At 45.3% G+C, this 17,747-nt stretch overlaps 1 protein-coding gene across 1 annotated transcript in view; it reads right to left on the bottom strand.

Moving 5' to 3' along the window:
• The window catches only part of hydin (HYDIN axonemal central pair apparatus protein), a 1,604,351-nt gene that overhangs the window by 852,732 nt on the left and 733,872 nt on the right, over positions 1–17,747 (bottom strand). The window contains exon 24 of the mRNA XM_072518656.1: positions 8,486–8,799. Coding sequence (XP_072374757.1) covers positions 8,486–8,799 — 314 coding nt within the window. The remainder of the gene's footprint in view (positions 1–8,485; positions 8,800–17,747) is intronic.

Raw genomic sequence — 17,747 nt, 5'->3', positions numbered from 1 at the left:
TAAGATGTTAAGTTGAGTTCATGGAATAAACAGTGTTTTGTGTTTAAAAACCCATGTGTCCATAATTGTAATCCCACACCTAGGGAAAAGCCGTGTGCTAGGAAAAGCAACAATCCATTAAAGGGAGAGGTAGGTTGAACTCCATGGTACATTTTGGAGTTCTGAAAAGCCTCGCCCATAACAATTGGGGGCTCGAGGGGGATAAAATTCTATTTATTGGATTAGCTTTTGTGAAATTAAAGACAGTGAAGGATTGTTGCTTTTCCAGTGTGCGATTTTAGTTTAAGTGGGGAGAGTGTTGTGAACAATGGCTCTTTCAGAGGCTCAGAGGTTTTTGGGGGTGGAGAATGTCACACGTAGTACTTTACAGGCAGAAACGAAATGCAAACTGTTAGATTTGGCAAAACATTGCAGTTAACCTTATCTGATAAAATGCGAAAAGATGAGGTAATTATGGCGGTGGTTAAGCATTTAAAGTTGCCTGAGATAGAGTTTGACTCATTGGAAATGGCAAAAAGTCAGTTGCAAATTAAACAAATGGATCATCAGAAAGAATTAAAGCGGCTGGAATACGAGAGTGAGAGAGAGGAAAAAGAAAGAGAGAGAGGGAAAAAAAAGAGAAAGAGAGAGAGAGGAAAAAGAAAAGGAGAGAGAAGAAAGGAGAAAAGAAAGAATAGCCCTAGCAGAACAAAAAGATAAAGAGAGGGAGTTTGAACTTCAGAAAATGGCCATGAAATATGACAATCAGTTAAAATTGGCAGACGTAAAGGGAAACGTACAGTTGGATGATAGTGGTGAGGATAGTGAGAAAGAGCGTCATAGTTGAAGGCTTGGTGGGAATCTATTTAAAAATGTCCAAGCATTGCCAAGGTTTGACGAGAAGGAAGCCTTTTTCATTTCATTTGAGAAGGTAGCTAAACAATTGAAATGGCCACAGGACATGTGGGTGTTACTGATTCAAACAAAGCTGGTAGGTAGAGCTAGTGAAGTGTTTGCATCACTCCGGAAGAGGTATCTGGAAAGTATGAGGAGGTGAAGAAAACCTTCTTAAGTGCATATGAGCTAGTGCCTGAAGCTCACAGACAGAGGTTTAGAAATTTAAGGAAAGAATTTGGTCAAACATACATGAAGTTTGAAAGGCTCAAACAGAGTTTGATAGGTGGATAAGGGCTTTGAAAATAGACCAAACGTATGAGGCTCTCAGAGAAATTATACTTTTGGAGGAGTTTAAAAATTCAATTCCTGATGTAGTGAGAACTCATGTGGAAGTGTATCCTAGGATGTTGTGGGAGGCTAGGGAGGAAATTGCGGGTCCCCTAACAGAGATATTTGAATCATCGGCAGCCACAGGTGAGGTGCCTGAAGATTGGAGAGCAGCGAATGTTGTGCCCTTGTTTAAGAAGGGCAGCAGGGAAAAGCCTGGGAACTACAGACCGATAGACTGGGACTTTTTTCCCTGGAGCGTAGGAAGCTTAGGGGTGATCTTATAGAGGTCTATAAAATAATGAGGGGCATAGATAAGGTAGATAGTCAACATATTTTCCCAAAGGTAGGGGCGTCTAAAACTAGAGGGCATAGGTTTAAGGTGAGAGGGGAGAGATTCAGAAGGGCCCAGAGGGGCAATTTCTTCACTCAGAGGGTAGTGAGTGTCTGGAATGTGCTGGCAGAGGTGGTAGTAGTAGAGGCAGGTACAATTGTGTCTTTTAAAAAGCATTTAGATAGTTACATGGGTAAGATGGGTATAGAGGGTTATGGGCCAAGTGCGGGCAACTGGGACTAGCTTAATGGTAAAAACTGGGCGGCATGGACTGGTTGGGCCGAAGGGCCTGTTTCCATGCTGTAAACTTCTATGATTCTATGATTCTATAAGAACAGAAGGTTAAAACTGCGAGATTAGCAGCGGAAAGAGCAGATGATTATGAATTAGTTCATAAATCAAAGATTGGTTTTCGACATCAGTTCCAGCCGGTGAGGGATAGAAACTGGGGACATGAGAAATACTCAAGTGGTATAGGTAAAGGTGATCTGATGGGAGACAATAAAGAGAGTGTACCTCAGATTAAAAAAGAAATCCAGGTGGGTGAAAAAGAAATGAAAAGTTTCAGATGTTTTCACTGTAATAAACTAGGCCATGTAAAGTCACAGTGTTGGCGGTTGAAGAAAAGCACTGGGAAGGCTGATGTGGTAAAACAGGTTAAGACAGTGGGATTTGTTAGAGTGGTCAAGGAAAGCCCAAGGGAAACGAAGGAGGTGCAAACAATTGTACAGCCTGTTCAAGAAGTAATTGTTAAGAAGGTGCCAGATGTATTTAAAGAATTTACTTGTGTGGGTAAAGTTTACTCATGGGTATCAGGAGGAGCAGGTAAAGAAGTCACAATTTTAAGAGATATAGGGGCAAGTCAATATTTAATGATAAGAGATGAGGAATTATGTAGTTTGGGAAGAATATTGCCAGAAAAGGTGGTGATATGTGGAATTCAGGGTGAGAGGAGTAGTGTTCCATTATATAAGGTGAGGTTGGAAAGTCCAGTGAAGAGTGGTGAAGTGGTAGTAGGAGTTATAGATGAACTATCTTGTCCAGGAATACAGTTTATCTTGGGTAAAGATATAGCTGGATCGCAGGTGGGAGTGATGCCTACTGTGGTTGATAAGCTAGTGGAAAATCAGACAACTGAAGTGTTGAAGGACGAATATCCTGGGATTTCTCCGGATTGTGTAGTAACAAGGTCGCAAAGTCACAGGTTAAGACAAGAGGAGAAATCAAAGAGTGAAGATGAAGTTGAAGTGCAATTATCAGAAATGAATTTTGATCAGATGGTTGAAAAAGAACAAGAACAGGTGGAGGATGAGGCGGATATTTTTATTCCAGGAAAATTGGTGGAGTTACAACAGAAAGATGTAGAAATAAAACTGATATATCAGAAAGCATATACGGAGGAGGAATCTGAGAGTATACCAGAGTGTTATTACCGTAAAAATGATGTCTTGATGAGAAAATGGAGACCTTTACATATGCAGGCGGATGAAAAGTGGGCAGAAGTTCATCAAGTAGTATTGCCGGTAGGGTATAGAAAGGAGGTGTTGTGAGTTGCACATGAGGTACCAGTGGGAGGTCATTTGGGAATAAGGAAAAGTCAAACTAAAATCCAGAAACATTCTTATTGGCCTGGACTACATAAAGATGTAGTTAAATTTTGTCAATCATGTCACACATGTCAAGTGATAGGGAAACCTCAAGCAGTGATAAAACCAGCGCCCTTAATACCCATTCCAGCATTTGAGGAACCTTTTACAAGGGTCCTCATCGATTGTGTAGGACCGCTTCCTAAAACAAAAAGTGGGAATCAATATCTTTTGACGTTAATGGATGTGTCTACTAGGTTCCAGAGGCCTTTCCAGTACGTAATATTACAGCTAAAAGGATTGTGGAGGAGTTACTTAAATTCTTTATGAGATATGGACTACCCAAGGAATTCAATCGGATCAAGGAACAAATTTTACTTCAAAGTTATTCAAAGAAGTTATGGATAGCTTAGGAATAAAACAATTTAAATCAACTGCGTACCAACCAGAATCGCAGGGAGCGTTAGAAAGATGGCATCAGACATTAAAGACAATGTTGAGGGCGGAATGTCAAGATTATCCAGAGGATTGGGATAAAGGAATTCCGTTCGTATTGTTTGCAATTAGGGATGCACCTAATGAGTCTACCAAATTTAGTCCTTTTGAACTAATTTTTGGTCATGAGGTAAGAGAACCACTTAAATTGATTAAGGAGAAATTGGTGGGTGAGAAATCGGAAATTACACTATTGGATTACGTGTCAAATTTTAGGGAATGATTAAATAGAGCAGGTGAATTGGCTAGACAACATTTGAAAGTTGCACAAAATGTGATGAAACGGGTAGCGGACAAGAAATCCAAAGTTCGTAGTTTTGCCAGTGGGGATAAAGTTTTAGTGTTGTTACCAGTGGTAGGGGAGCCTTTAAAAGCTAGGTTTTGTGTACCATATCAGATTGAAAGGACATTAAGTGAGGTGAATTATGTGGTAAAAACACCAGATAGAAGAAAGACTCACCGAGTGTGTCATGTGAATATGCTTAAAAGGTACTTTGAAAGGGAAGGAGAGAAAAAGGAGGTTTTAATGATTCCAACTCAAAGTGACGAACCAAATCCAGATGACTGTGAATTTACCATACCACAAATTAAATTGGAAAATGAGGATGTTCTTAAAAATTGGGATGAATTGTTAAATTACCTTCCAGAGGAAAAACGAACTGACCTGAAAGAGTTATTGATATCACATGGGCAGGTTTGTAGAGATAAATTGGGAAGTACTAAAATGGCTATACATGATGTAGATGTGGGAAATGCTGTTCCTATCAAACAAATCCATGTAGACTTAATCCTTTAAAATTGGCACAGGTTAACAGAGAGATTGAGAGTATGCTGAAGAATGGCATAATTGAAGTGGGTTGTAGCCAATGGAGCTCACCCATATTGATGGTACCTAAACCAGACGGTACCCAACGGCTGTGTGTGGACTATAGAAAGGTGAATGCAGTTACAAGAACGGACTCTTATCCTATCCCACGTTTGAAGGATTGCATTGAGAAAGTGGGACAATCTGCTTTTATTTCCAACTTCCAGACATGGAAAGAACATTTAAAACATCGTATGGAGTTCTTCGATCAACTTCAGGAGGCGGGTTTGGTGATGAACCTAGCCGAAAGTGAATTTGGAGAAGCCCGAATCACTTTCCTTGCGGAGTTTTCGATACCTTCAAGACGAAGGGAAATAATGCAATTTCTTACCATGAATGAATTTGATCGAACAGTTGTGCAAAAGCTTTGTGGCGTGATTACTCCACTGATGGAATTGCTGAAGAAACGTAAAAAAATTCAATGGACAGTAGACTTTCAACAGGCATTTGACTGCCTGAAAGCTGTGATCACCAATGTTCCTGTATTGGAGAATTGCAAGGGACTCTGTGGTCAGATTGAACTAAAGTATCTGATTCTAAAGAGAAATGCCGAGGAGTAGAGGAATGGATGGATCGTGCAGATACTTTGTTCAAAGAGATTGTCAATCGAGAAGGATTTCGGTTGGAGGAAGAACAAAGAAAAATGGACCTGTTTGCATGTGTTGTTTTTTTAAAAAAACGAAAAAGTATATTTACTGTGTACATTTCTTCGTGGATGGTGCAAAAGTGAAAAATGAAACCATCTTGAAGTTGATGGTTTGTTTGTTTTTCTTGGGGGGAGGTGCCATGCGAGAGTGTCTTTAAGTACTGGATGTTTAAGCAATGTACCTTTAAGAAAACAGTGATGTCATAGAGTGGGTGGAGCTCAGCTCAGGTCAGCCATTTTGCAGTCTATGTTTTGCAGGTTTTTAGTTTCAGTTTGAAAGCAGTGTCTGTGTGTTTCTAGAGAGCTGCAAGTTTTGCAGTTTGGTTTTGCTGAGAGCAGCTAAAAAGTGCCTGGCTGGCTTTGCTGAGAGCAGTTTAAAACAGTTTAAAACAAAAGCCAGTTTGCGACAGTCTCTGCCATTCTACAGAAAAAATATATATCCTTTAACCTGATGTGATTTTGTTTAAAGGTGTTAAGTCTCTTGAAGTTTGAAGGAACATTTAAAGGAATTATTTACTGTTGCAATATTTTCTGAGTTATCTGTGAAGTTAGGGGTGTTAAGAGATCCAATGTTTATTTAAGAGTTCATGGAATAAACAGTGTTTTGTGTTTAAAAACCCACGTGTCCATGATTGTAATCCCACACCTAGGGAAAAAGCCGTGTGCTCGGAAAATCAACAAATCCATTAAAAGGAGAGGTTGGTTGAGCTCGATGATACATTTTGGGGTTCTGAAAAGCCTCGCCCATAACACTATCTAATACCAGAAATCATTCAACCACCTCCATACAAACATTATCCAATCAATACAAAACACATTTATCTCAACCCCAATCAATTTCTCTGCACAAACACTTCAGCCTCCTCTGGAGTCACAAAGTAATAGTCTCTATTGTCTCACGGAGTCGTGTGGGGTAAGCCATGTCAAATCGAGCCTTACTACGATACAACGCAGCCTTGGCTTTATTAAATGCTGCATTCTGCTTGACCAGCTCCGCTCCAACATCTTGATAAATTCTCACCACATGGCCCTCCCATCTGCAATCGTGATAATCCTTTTCCCTCCGTAAAACTCTTTGTCCTGAAAGCTGAGGAAGCGCACAATGATCACACGGGGAGTCTACCTCACGAGCTGTGGGCACGATCCAACTTGGGAGGCGTTGCCATCTCCCCCTTCCCCAACATTTTCCAAAACAACTGCAACATGAACTTTGTCGGAATCGGGCCCTCCCGACCCTCGGGCAACTCAACCACCCTCAGGGTCTGTCTATGAAATTGATTTTCCAAGTCGTCCACCTTGGCTCTAAATAATTTTGTTATCGGCTGCCACCCATGTTATCTCCACTTCCAGGAGGTGACCTGATTACTCTGCCTAGACAGAGTTACCCCCACCTCTTTCAGCTCCATGCTCTGCGCCTTCACCACATCGTCCACATTAGCCACGGCTGCTCGAATTGAGGATATCGCTGCCTCAATCGCTTTCTCATGGTCCTCAAAGACCTCCGGGCATAAATTCTGAAGTTCCACCACTAAGATCCTAGCAGTAGAGTGGCATGGTGGTACAGTGGTTAGCACTGCTACCTCACAGCGCCAAGGACCCGGCGTGGGTCTCGCCCCCACGACCCAAAAATGTGCAGTAGAGGTTGATTTGCCACTCTAAATTGCCCCTTAATTGGAAAAATAAATTAAATGAGAAAAAAAACATGAAAAAAGAAATAAAGATCTCAGCAGTTAGTGGAATGGACTCTGATACCGCAGCATCTTCCACTATTTTTTTCCCAGATAGGACTCTTGAAGCTTCTAAGTTGGACGATAGTTCTTTATTTTTCAGCTGCCTGGTCCTGTATCTATTGGGCATCTCCTTGATGTGGGATGTTTAACCCATCAATATAAACAAACATGAGCCCACATTTCCCACAAAAATTGGGCGACAAGGGCTTAACAAAATGTTCTCTGGTGGGAGCCACCTCATGTGCGACTTCTCCCCTACATGTCGCCACTCTTCTCTGATTCTATTCATTAGTTTATCATGGGGCACCTCATTGGAGGCCTTTTGAAAGTCCAGATGAATTACATCTATGTATTACCACCATCTACTTTCTCCACTACCTCCTCAAAAAATTCAATAAGTTTGGCCAAGCAAGACTTTCCCTTATGAACTCCATGCTGACTATCTGTTGCTATATTTTTCATTTCTAGATGTTCTTCTATTCTCGTGTTTAGTAAGAATTCCATTAATTTATATACCACTGATGTTGAGCTGACTGGTTTATAATTGTCTGGACATGTTCTGTCCCCTTTATTCAGTACGGAATTACAAGCCAGTTCTGTGGCACTGCACATGAAAATGAAAAAAAAAATGAAAATCGCTTATTGTCACAAGTAGGCTTCAAATGAAGTTACTGTGAAAAGCCCCTAGTCGCCACATTCCGGCACCTGTACGGGGAGGCTAGTACAGCCTAATGGAATTATTAAATGTGAGTTATAGTGCCTCTGCTATCTCCCCCCAGATTATTTTAAAATATGTGGGTGCAACTCATCTGGTCCAGGGGCTCTATCCCCTTTGAGTTTGTTTAGTTTATTCAATCCATCCTTTATTTATTTAAAATCCACTTATCGCATTGCTCTTATCATTCAATGTCATATCTTCCTGGTGTATCGTCCTCGTAAATACCAACGCAACATAATTATTTAATATTTCTGCCATATCTTTAATGTTAACTGTGGTATTATTCTGTCTATTCCTTAAATGGCCAAACCCCATCATGTTTCTGTTTTTCATTGATTTGCCTGTAAAATATTTGACTCTTTTGTTTTGTGTCACTTAATATTTTAATTTTATAACTTTTATTTGCCTTCGTAATTTGTCTTTTTTGAATCTTCACCCAGTCAAAGGGTTGGATAGAAACACTTTACTTCACAGGGAAGGCTATGGCTTTTTAAAACCCGTGGATGAGCAAACGTCTTGTCTCAGAAACATTATTTCAAAGCACAAAAGGCCAATGACAGATCCAAAAAGGACAATATTAGCATTTGCCAGCTCAAAATGTTTGCTCTTGTCATCTGTGTTGAGAGTTCAGCCTAATGCCAGCTACTTCTAGCAATACTCAAACTATGCGATCTATACCCATTCCCTTTCCTGCAGTATCTGACGTTTCTATCTTCACAATAGCTGTCACAAGCAGTGATTTATTATCCAACCCATTCTTGAGTTAAGCAGTTGCTTACCAAACCAAGCTTTTTTCACATAGTTGTCATTTTGATATTTTCCTGGAGAGAATCTTACGTTCAGTTACAAATTCCATAATTTTTTAAGAAATCACAATTGAACCTGTGACAAACAAGAGGTTCTCCTACCTGCCCCAGTTAACTGGGTCATCCAAAAGGAAGGACCAGCGATATTTTACTCGTAGTGGGCTGCAATTGGTCATCTCCACATGGCGCACCATCTCAATATCATTGAGTATGCAGCCAAAATCCACCACAGTAGTCTCGAAATGTAGGTTTGGAAAGTTCACGTCTCCCCTCAAGGTGACATAATCCACATGTGGGTGCTCCAAGTATTGGATTGTCAGAACTTCCTCTACTACACGTGTGTATAAGTCATCCTTGTAAAGTGGGTCAAACCGGATTAACAGCTCCAGATCCTCATCCACATCCATTTTAACAGTCTGTGTGGAAAATAAAGTGCCATGAACACTTAAAAAGATTAGACAAATTGTTAACAGCCCCAACAATGCAATGTACAAAAACATTATCAGTACATGATAGGGTTCCCAAACTGGATTCCACAGAACCCCAGGATTCTGCAGGGGTTCCAAGGTTGGTTCAGCTGTGGATCCCCAGGGGCCCAAGAGCCAAGGCCTGGGTGGGTGGGGGGGGGGGGGGATTCTCCCGGTAGAGGGTAATGGCTGAGTGTGAGGATGAAGGTGGGTGGGTGTCAGAATGGGTGAGGGTGAGAGTGGGTGTGGATGAGGATGGGTGAGAGTGGGTGAGTGAAGGTGAGGGTGAGAGTGGATGGCAGTGAGGGTGAGAGTGGGTGTGGGTGAGGGAGTGTTTGTGAGAAGGTGCTCTCATCCATAATAACAAAAAAGAAGCTAAAACTTACAAGTATTTATGGAATTACAGAACTATTTTATTGTAATAAAATGTATACAGATAAAATATAGAAACATCTTTTATGCATGTTTTTGCATGTTTATACCGATTGCACAATAATAGTTTTTTTGTGGCTTAATTCTTCAATAATAAGAATGTTTCTCATGGGTTTCTTCAGTATTCTTGGGAGGTCAAAAGGGCTCTGCAGTTGGAAAGGTTTGGGAAACTCTGGTACGAAAAATCCAGACCAACACAACAATTTACAGGTTTATGCACAGAATTCACTGCTCAGTCTAATAGAACCTTTCACATATTCCAGTCCTTGAACACACTGATACTGTTAAGATGCACTTGTTTCCAACATAATACAACACCTAAGTTTAAGGAGAACCTTGCAGCCTTTTATTGAGGGCCTTCAATAGTATCATGTTTAAGAGATCACAAGACTCTCAAATTATTTGCAACTCAACCTTTTAAAAAAAAAATGGGTGTGATTCTCCATCCGCATTGCACACAAGCGAGAGCACAACACTGCCGGAGAATCCCGCGAGAGGCCTGTAGCTAGCCTCCCGGCAGGCTCCATGCCTCGTGGGATTCTCTGAAGTCTCCAGAACTCTGCCCCACATGGGCGGGACCGAATGACGCTCACGGACGTAGGTCATAAACCTACTTACAACTTACCCGCCCAGGGTCCACGAGCCTCCTTCGACTTTCGAGAGGATGCCTGCTGCACCCGCTGATGTGCCAATAGACAGCCTGCCTTCTTCCCCTGCTCATATCCTACATCCCTTGCGCGTCGTAATTGCTTCACCGCCCTTCCAGTGGATACCAAGTCAAACTGCACCTGGAGCCGCTGTGATGCAAACAGCTCCGTGTAGAGGTGATCTGTTTCCAGGATCTCTCCTACTAAACTCTGCCGTTCCTCTCTCACTGCCGTATCTAAGTGTGTCTTATCATCGGCTTAAGAGTCTTCCATAGTGTAGAGGGAGAGACCGATCCAAAGCTGTTAAACCTGATGTACTCCTCAATGGCCGCGGCTATGAAATCGCAGAACTCCTTCTCAGCCAGCAGTGCCACATCTAATCTCCATGGAGCCCACAGGATGGGATCCATCTCCAGCTCAAGGTCTACCAAATGTGGAGGGTGATTCGAGATCACTGTTCCCGAATATTCGGCTTTTCTGACTCCCAGGAGCAGAGACTTATCAAACAAAAAATACTCTCTTCTTGAATGGACCTTATGTACATGTGAGTAAAACGAGATTTTCCGATCATGTGGATGCCGGATTCTCCACGGGTCCACTCCCCCGATCTGCTCCATGAAAGTTCGAAGCACCGTTGCCATCCCTGAGAAAACCTGAGATTTAGGGCTTGATCGGGCCATTGGTTCCAAAACACAGTTAAAGTCCCCTCCCCCATCCAAGATCAATTTATGGTGATTAAATCAGAGATGGAGGTGAGAAAACCTTTGATAAATGCATCATCATCTCAATTGGGGGCATATACATTCACCATAACTACCAGAGTACATCCAAGGACCCACTCGCTCTTAAATACCTACCATTAGTGTCAGCCACAATCCCAGTGTTTGAAAATGGCATTGGCTTATTAATCAAAATTGCTGTGCCTCGGGCTTTACCATTGCAGCTCAAGTGGAGCAGATGCCTTACCCACCCCTTCCGGAGCTTGGTCTGAGTGGTGGGGGGGGTGGGGGGGGGGGGGGGGGGGGAGATGAGAGACCATTATCGGCAACCATCTTCCAGATAATCCGTGATAAATACTGGGTTCGATTTGGGCCCTCTGGCAGTCCCACTCAGAGGTTCTGCTTCCTTGACCGATTTTCCATGTTGTCAAACTTCGCTTTCAACCTTTTCTTTTCATCGGCCACCACTGCAATCTCGGCCTCGAACAATGCAAGCTGGTCCTCGTGTCTCATAAGCGCCTTCTCGACACTTCTCAGCGTCTCACGATGTTTTTTTTAACCGTTCCAATGGCTTTGTCAAACTCTGCCTGGACCTGTCCCAGCGTCTCCTCAATGGACTTACATATTTTGTTGGAGATCAGTTCCCACTGCTTCTCGAAGTGTAAGTTAAATTGTATCCTGGATTCTTTGGCCAGCGCTTCGGATAATGAGTCCAGTGTGTTTGGGGCTGTTGCTGACTGCTGCTCTGTGGTTGCCACCTTAGATGCCGAGGCATTCCACAAGGCTCCCGAGTCAGTTGAGAGCAGGTCAATTTCAGGCTTCCTGGACTCTCTTCCTTTACGTTTGGGCATAGCATCGGCTCAAGGGGAGCCTATTCTCCTGGTCTCTGAAATTCCCTGGTGAGTAGCCTCAGATAAAACGGGGTAAAATTCTTTTAAAAATCGGATCTCGATCGGAACTCCCAAAAGTGCGACCTCCTGCCTTCATGTCGCAACTCAAACTTGATCACTGCAGAACCCATGAAGCTCTCCATAGTCAGACAACCTGCCAACAAACCTGATCTTATACATAAGAAGTCATTTTTCACTGTTGGAGAATAGTGCTGTCCCATTGACTTCGGGTGGAAACAAAAATGAGAAGATCGGATTGGATTGGATTTGTTTATTGTCACGTGTACCGAGGTACAGTGAAAAGTATTTTTCTGCGAGCAGCTCAACAGATCATTAAATACATGGGAAGAAAAGAAAATACATAACAGGGTAACACAACATATACAATGTAACTACATAAGCACTGGCATCGGATGAAGCATACAAGGTGTAGTGTTAATGAGGTCAGTCCATAAGAGTCTTTAGGAGTCTGGTGACAGTGGGGAAGAAGCTGTTTTTGAGAAGCACTTAACAGGCAGGATGTGTGTGTAATAGTGTCATGTGAGTGATCCTTTAAGAAAGGTTTAGTCTCTTATCATGTGGCTTGTAGCACATTGGGCTGTGGCTGTCAGATGAGAGGGTTTAAAAAATATATATTTCAGTTTCAGTTTGACTGCTTTGGACTGTAGAAAGAGAAAGAAGTGTTTTTCTCTGTTTTCATTTTAAAAGCTGTTCCAGTAAAAAAAAGCATTGGTATTGGCTAACTGCCTTGGTAACTTTAAAGATATAGTTTACTTTCCACAAGGAGTTTGAATCTGCTGGTTGGGACTGGATCAGAATCTCAGGGAAAGGACCAGTCCCATTCAAATGAGAATACAGTGTGCTGGACCACGCCCTTGAAAAGGGTTTTGGTTTATTGGATTTTGTTATTGAATTGGAACAGTTAAGGGGGAATTCATTCAGTGTTATATAAATAGATGACTAAGCTGTGTGGTGTCTTTATGTCTATAATTGATAAAAATTCTTGCTGTGTTTATAGATATATATGTGTTAACTACATTCTGAGCACTTCCGGGTGCGGCAATGACCAGCTGAGTCGCACGTTTCGGCAGCTCCCGGTGAAACGGACTTTTGGGCTCTTGATAGGAGCCCCAACGGCAATTTTGACGGCTGAAAACACTGTGCGGTAAACCAGAAGGGAATCCCCCCTGGATACGGATGAAAAAAGGAGGAGAAAGTGGCCGGAATGCAGTGGATCCTTTAGAACAGCGGCAAGGAAGGCAAGCAAAAACCAAGATGGCGTCGGAAGGTGGCAGTTTAACATGGGGCCCTGAACAACAAGAGTTCTTGAAATTCTGTGTGGAAGAGCTCAAAAAGGAAATGAAGAAAGAGCTGTTGGCCCCGATACTACAGGCGATCGAAGGGCTAAAGGAGGAACAAAAGACCCAGGAGCGGGAGCTTCGGGTCGTGAAGGCAAAGGCAGCCGAGAATGTGGACGACATACAGGACCTGGTGGTGAAGACGGAGACGCATGAGGCACATCAGAAACGATGTGTGGAAAGGTTGGAGGCACTGGAGAACAACGCAAGGAGGAACAACCTGAGGATTCTTGGTCTTCCTGAAGGTGCGGAGGGAGCGGACGTCGGGGCATATGTGAGCACGATGCTGCACTCGTAAATGGGAGCGGAGGCCCCGGCGGGTCCGTTGGAGGTGGAGGGAGCATACCGAGTGATGGCGCGAGGACCGAGAGCAGGAGAAATTCCCAGAGCCATAGTGGTGAGATTCCTCCGTTTTAAGGATAGAGAAATGGTCCTTAGATGGGCAAAGAAAACTCGGAGCAGTAAATGGGAGAACGCGGTGATCCGCGTTTATCAAGACTGGAGTGCGGAGGTGGCGAGAAGGAGGGCGAGCTTTAATCGGGCCAAGGCGGTGCTTCATAAAAAGAAGATAAAATTTGGAATGCTGCAACCGGCAAGACTGTGGGTCACATATCGAGGGAGGCACCACTACTTTGAGACGGCGGATGAAGCGTGGACTTTTATTGTGGAAGAAAAACTGGAATGAGCGGGTTATTAAAAAGAACGTTTGAACAAAGTGGTGGGGCGAATGTGGGGGGCGAAGAGGGGGGTTAAAAAGGGGGGAAAGAGGAGTTTTATGTACTAATCCTGCGATGTGGTAACTTTTCTCTCTTCCACAGGTGGTGATGGGGGGAGGTGGAGGAGATGGGGCGTTGGCCATTGGCGGCGGGGCCAAGGGAGAAGCGCGGGCTTGGTTCCCGCGCTATGATAATCATGGCGGGAATAGAGAAGCAGGAAGGAGGGGGCGTCGCACGGTGCGAGCCGAGGTCACGGGGGGAAGCCGAGGTCGGACAGAGTTTGCTGACTTCTGGGAGCAACATGGGGGGAGTAATTACGCTAGCGGGGGATCTAGCGGGGGGGGGGGTGGGAGGGGGGAATTACTGGGTTGCTGCTGCTGGGGAGAGGGGGGAGCTGGTATGGGAGGGGATGGGCGGGGGGGGGGGGGGCACCGCCTGGGGGAGATACAGCTGCGTGGGAACCGGGTGAGGAGCTGGAAAAAGGGGATGGCTAATCGACAAGGGGGGGGTAGGAAGCTCCCCAACCCGGCTGATCACGTGGAACGTGAGAGGGCTGAACGGGCCGATAAAGAGGGCACGGGTACCCGCACACCTTAAGAAACTTAAGGCAGATGTGGTTATGTTACAGGAAACGCACCTGAAACTGATAGACCAGGTTAGGCTACGCAAAGGATGGGTGGGGCAGGTGTTCCATTCGGGGCTAGATGCGAAAAACAGGGGGGTGGCTATATTAGTGGGGAAGCGGGTAATGTTCGAGGCAAAGGCTATAGTGGCGGATAACGGGGGCAGATACGTGATGGTGAGTGGCAAACTACAGGGGGAGACGGTGGTTTTGGTAAACGTATATGCCCCGAACTGGGATGATGCCAATTTTATGAGGCGGATGCTAGGACGCATTCCGGACCTAGAGATGGGAAAGCTGATAATGGGGGGAGATTTTAATACGGTGTTGGAACCAGGGCTGGGTAGGTCGAAGTCCAGGACTGGAAGGAGGCCGGCAGCAGCCAAGGTACTTAAAGATTTTATGGAGCAGATGGGAGGTGTAGACCCGTGGAGATTTAGCAGACCTAGGAGTAAGGAGTTCTTGTTTTTCTCCTATGTCCATAAAGTCTACTCGCGAATAGACTTTTTTGTGCTGGGAAGGGCGTTGATCCCGAAGGTGAGGGGAACGGAGTATACGGCTATAGCCATTTCGGATCACGCTTCACATTGGGTGGACTTGGAGATAGGGGAGGAAACAGAAGGGCGCCCACCCTGGAAAATGGACATGGGACTAATGGCAGATGAGGGGGTGTGTCTAAGGGTGAGGGGGTGCATTGAAAAGTACTTGGAACTCAATGATAATGGGGAGGTCCAGGTGGGAGTGGTCTGGGAGGCGCTGAAGGCAGTGGTTAGAGGGGAGCTGATATCAATAAGGGCACATAAAGGGAAGCAGGAGAGTAAGGAACGGGAGCGGTTGCTGCAAGAACTTTTGAGGGTGGACAGACAATATGCGGAAGCACCGGAGGAGGGACTGTACAGGGAAAGGCAAAGGCTACATGTAGAATTTGACTTGCTGACTACGGGCACTGCAGAGGCACAATGGAGGAAGGCACAGGGTGTACAGTACGAATATGGGGAGAAGGCGAGCAGGTTGCTGGCACACCAATTGAGGAAAAGGGGAGCAGTGAGGGAAATAGGGGGAGTGAGGGATGAGGAAGGAGAGATGGAGCGGGGAGCGGAGAGAGTGAATGGAGTGTTCAAGACATTTTATAAAAAATTATATGAAGCTCAACCCCTGGATGGGAGGGAGAGAATGATGGGCTTCTTGGATCGGCTGGAATTTCCCAAGGTGGAAGAGCAGGAAAGGGTGGGACTGGGAGCACAGATCGAGGTAGAAGAAGTGGTGAAAGGAATTAGGAGCATGCAGGCGGGAAAGGCCCCGGGACCGGATGGATTCCCAGTCGAATTCTATAGAAAATATGTGGACTTGCTCGCCCCGGTATTGACGAGGACCTTTAATGAGGCAAAGGAAAGGGGACAACTGCCCCCGACTATGTCTGAAGCAACGATATCGCTTCTCTTAAAGAAGGAAAAGGACCCGCTACAATGCGGGTCCGATAGACCTATTTCCCTCCTAAATGTAGATCCCAAGATCCTGGCCAAGGTAATGGCAATGAGAATAGAGGAATGTGTCCCGGGGGTGGTCCACGAGGACCAAACTGGGTTTGTGAAGGGGAAACAGCTGAACACGAATATACGGAGGCTGTTAGGGGTAATGATGATGGCCCCACCAGAGGGGGAAACGGAGACAGTAGTGGCGATGGATGCCGAGAAAGCATTTGATAGAGTGGATTGGGATTATTTGTGGGAGGTGTTGAGGAGATTTGGTTTTGGAGAGGGGTATGTTAGATGGGTGCAGCTGTTGTATAGGGCCCCGATGGCGAGCGTGGTCACGAATGGACGGGGATCTGCATATTTTCGGCTCCGTAGAGGGACAAGGCTGGGATGCCCTCTGTCCCCATTATTGTTTGCACTGGCGATTGAGCCCCTGGCGATAGCGTTGAGGGGTTCCAAGAAGTGGAGGGGAGTACTTAGAGGAGGAGAAGAAAACCGGGTATCTTTGTATGCGGACGATTTGCTACTATACGTGGCAGACCCGACGGAGGGGATGCCAGAAATAATGCGGATACTTGGGGAGTTTGGGGATTTTTCAGGGTATAAATTGAACATGGGGAAAAGTGAGTTGTTTGTGGTGCATCCAGGGGAGCAGAGTAGAGAAATAGAGGACCTACCGTTAAGGAAGGTAACAAGGGACTTTCGTTACCTGGGGATCCAGATAGCCAAGAATTGGGGCACATTGCATCGGTTAAATTTAACGCGGTTGGTGGAACAAATGGAGGAGGATTTCAAGAGATGGGATATGGTATCCCTGTCACTGGCAGGGAGGGTGCAGGCGGTTAAGATGGTGGTCCTCCCGAGATTCCTCTTTGTGTTTCAGTGCCTCCCGGTGGTGATCACGAAGGCTTTTTTAAAAAGGATTGAAAAGAGCATCATGGGTTTTGTGTGGGCCGGGAAGACCCCGAGAGTGAGGAAGGGATTCTTACAGCGTAGCAGGGATAGGGGGGGGCTGGCACTACCGAGCCTAAGTGAGTATTATTGGGCCGCTAATATTTCAATGGTGAGTAAGTGGATGGGAGAGGAGGAGGGAGCGGCGTGGAAGAGATTAGAGAGGGCGTCCTGTAGGGGGACTAGCCTACAGGCTATGGTGACAGCCCCATTGCCGTTCTCACCGAGGAACTACACCACAAGCCCGGTGGTGGTGGCTACACTGAAGATTTGGGGACAGTGGAGACGGCATAGGGGAAAGACTGGAGCCTTGGGGGGGGTCCCCGATAAGAAACAACCATAGGTTTGCCCCGGGGGAATGGATGGGGGATATGGAATGTGGCAAAGAGCAGGAATAACGCAACTGAAAGATCTGTTTGTGGAGGGGAAGTTCGCGAGTCTGGGAGCGCTGACCGAGAAATATGGGTTGCCCCAAGGGAATGCATTCAGGTATATGCAACTGAGGGCTTTTGCGAGGCAACAGGTGAGGGAATTCCCGCAGCTCCCGACACAAGAGGTGCAGGACAGAGTGATCTCAAAGACATGGGTGGGGGATGGTAAGGTGTCAGATATATATAGGGAAATGAGGGGCGAAGGGGAGACTATGGTAGATGAACTAAAAGGGAAATGGGAAGAAGAGCTGGGGGAGGAGATCGAGGAGGGGCTGTGGGCAGATGCCCTAAGCAGGGTAAACTTGTCGTCCTCGTGTGCCAGGCTAAGCCTGATTCAGTTTAAGGTATTACATAGGGCGCATATGACTGGAGCACGGCTCAGTAAATTTTTTGGGGTGGAGGATAGGTGTGCGAGGTGCTCGAGAAGCCCAGCGAATCATACCCATATGTTTTGGTCATGCCCGGCACTACAGGGGTTTTGGATGGGGGTGACAAAGGTGCTTTCAAAAGTAGTGGGGGTACGGGTCGAACCAAGCTGGGGGTTGGCTATATTTGGGGTTGCACAAGAGCCGGAGGTCTCTCAGGAGGCGAGAGAGGCCGATGTTTTGGGGGGAGGGGGGGGGGGGGGGGGAGGAGGAACCAGAAGGACTCTCAGG

The sequence above is a fragment of the Scyliorhinus torazame genome, chromosome 10 (assembly GCF_047496885.1).
Source record: "Scyliorhinus torazame isolate Kashiwa2021f chromosome 10, sScyTor2.1, whole genome shotgun sequence".
Taxonomy (NCBI): domain Eukaryota; kingdom Metazoa; phylum Chordata; class Chondrichthyes; order Carcharhiniformes; family Scyliorhinidae; genus Scyliorhinus; species Scyliorhinus torazame.
The sequence above is the reverse complement of the archived record's forward strand: the minus strand, read 5'-3'. Positions and strand labels throughout refer to the sequence as shown.